Source organism: Histoplasma capsulatum, genomic scaffold (genome assembly GCF_000149585.1).
Source record: "Histoplasma capsulatum NAm1 scaffold_4 genomic scaffold, whole genome shotgun sequence".
Classification (NCBI taxonomy): domain Eukaryota; kingdom Fungi; phylum Ascomycota; class Eurotiomycetes; order Onygenales; family Ajellomycetaceae; genus Histoplasma; species Histoplasma mississippiense.
This window is the reverse complement of record NW_001813979.1, coordinates 2,740,863-2,742,145: the sequence shown is the minus strand read 5'-3', so window position 1 is coordinate 2,742,145 and position 1,283 is coordinate 2,740,863. Positions and strand designations below refer to the sequence as shown.

The window sequence follows — 1,283 nt, the reverse complement described above, 5'->3', positions numbered from 1 at the left end:
GTCGTATTAATCTAAAGCTCTTGTAGCTCACACTGGGGAGGATATAATAATAATCTGTCACTATAATTAAGATTCTGCCCCGCGCTCGATGATAAGGAAGGCCGTACGGCGCTAATACTTTGCGGTTGCTGCGTACGGATCGGTGCGAAAACATCGCACGTACGGATCCACACGTGTGATAGTGGCGTTAATCAAAAATGCCACCGAATGCCATAGTTAAACAAAAATATACTGCCTGCACTGGCCGCGCAATACAGCGCTGACCACCTAGGCCAAAAAGACCATAGAGGGCTGGCTTCCTGCCAGTAGTGCCCACCAACGGGGGCCTACCGCTGCAATACTATTTATTGCAGTGTAGTTATAATCGAAGCATGTTGCTTTTCTCAAAAACCTGTTATCTGTGGCGGAAGCTATCGCCCTGTAACTATCAGATCACGTGTAGTTGACCGTCGCCTTAAGGTTGGAAGGTTGGCAACCATGCCCAACACGTGAGTAGCACACTCGATTAGCGCCAAGTCCCGCGCCACATTTACACGCAACAAGCGCTCCGGGAGGCGGAGTCAACAGAGTCAACACCACTTGTCCGGGTAGTTTCAACCCCGAGCTGCGATTTCATATCCTCAGACATCCCTCACATAGGAAGCCTCCTGTTGTTGCTCCTCGGCTTCATCATTGTGCCACGGCTTTTGCTAGGCTTTGGCTACCCGGTCATAGATGTCACTGAACTAAAATTAACCGCCGACTCCCCGTCAAGCGCCGCCACCAACTTTGAAGGCCTTGCTGGCTTGCGACACATCGATATACTATATTGGCTTGTACGGATCCGTCTGTCCTCCGTCTTTAAACCAGCCAAAAAGGAAAAAATAGCGACGTAAAAGAAAATAGATATTTCAAACCAAGAGACAGAAAAACACTGGCACCTTTCAAAGACAGAGATATTTTTACGTCAACGTTGATACGGCCATTCTCTTTACGGAAACGAAAAGATGGCTATTTGTATTACATTTGGGACTCAAGGTACATTGCATCCATTCAAGCAAAGTGGAGATACAATGATCAAACCCTTGTCGCCCTTGTATGCTTATAGCAGGAGGAGGAGAGTACGAAATGTTGGAAATGAGCCCTTTACTAATGATTCATTCCAGAATTTACGTCGCGCCTTAAGGGATATGAAAATGTCACTGCACAATGCCATAATTGTAAGTTTGGCGCGCGTTTAGCCGGAAAGGATTCCCTTCCCTTCCCTGGTCCCGTATGAATCGGAACTGGTAAATGCAAAGCAA

At 47.2% G+C, this 1,283-nt stretch overlaps 1 protein-coding gene across 1 annotated transcript in view; it reads left to right on the top strand.

Moving 5' to 3' along the window:
- Positions 1-1,254: 1,254 nt before the first annotated feature.
- HCAG_04825 (predicted protein) overlaps positions 1,255-1,283 on the top strand; it is a gene marked incomplete at both ends in the record, with an annotated part of 412 nt that continues 383 nt past the window's right edge. Inside the window, one exon of the mRNA XM_001540935.1 lies at positions 1,255-1,268. Coding sequence (XP_001540985.1) covers positions 1,255-1,268 — 14 coding nt within the window. The remainder of the gene's footprint in view (positions 1,269-1,283) is intronic.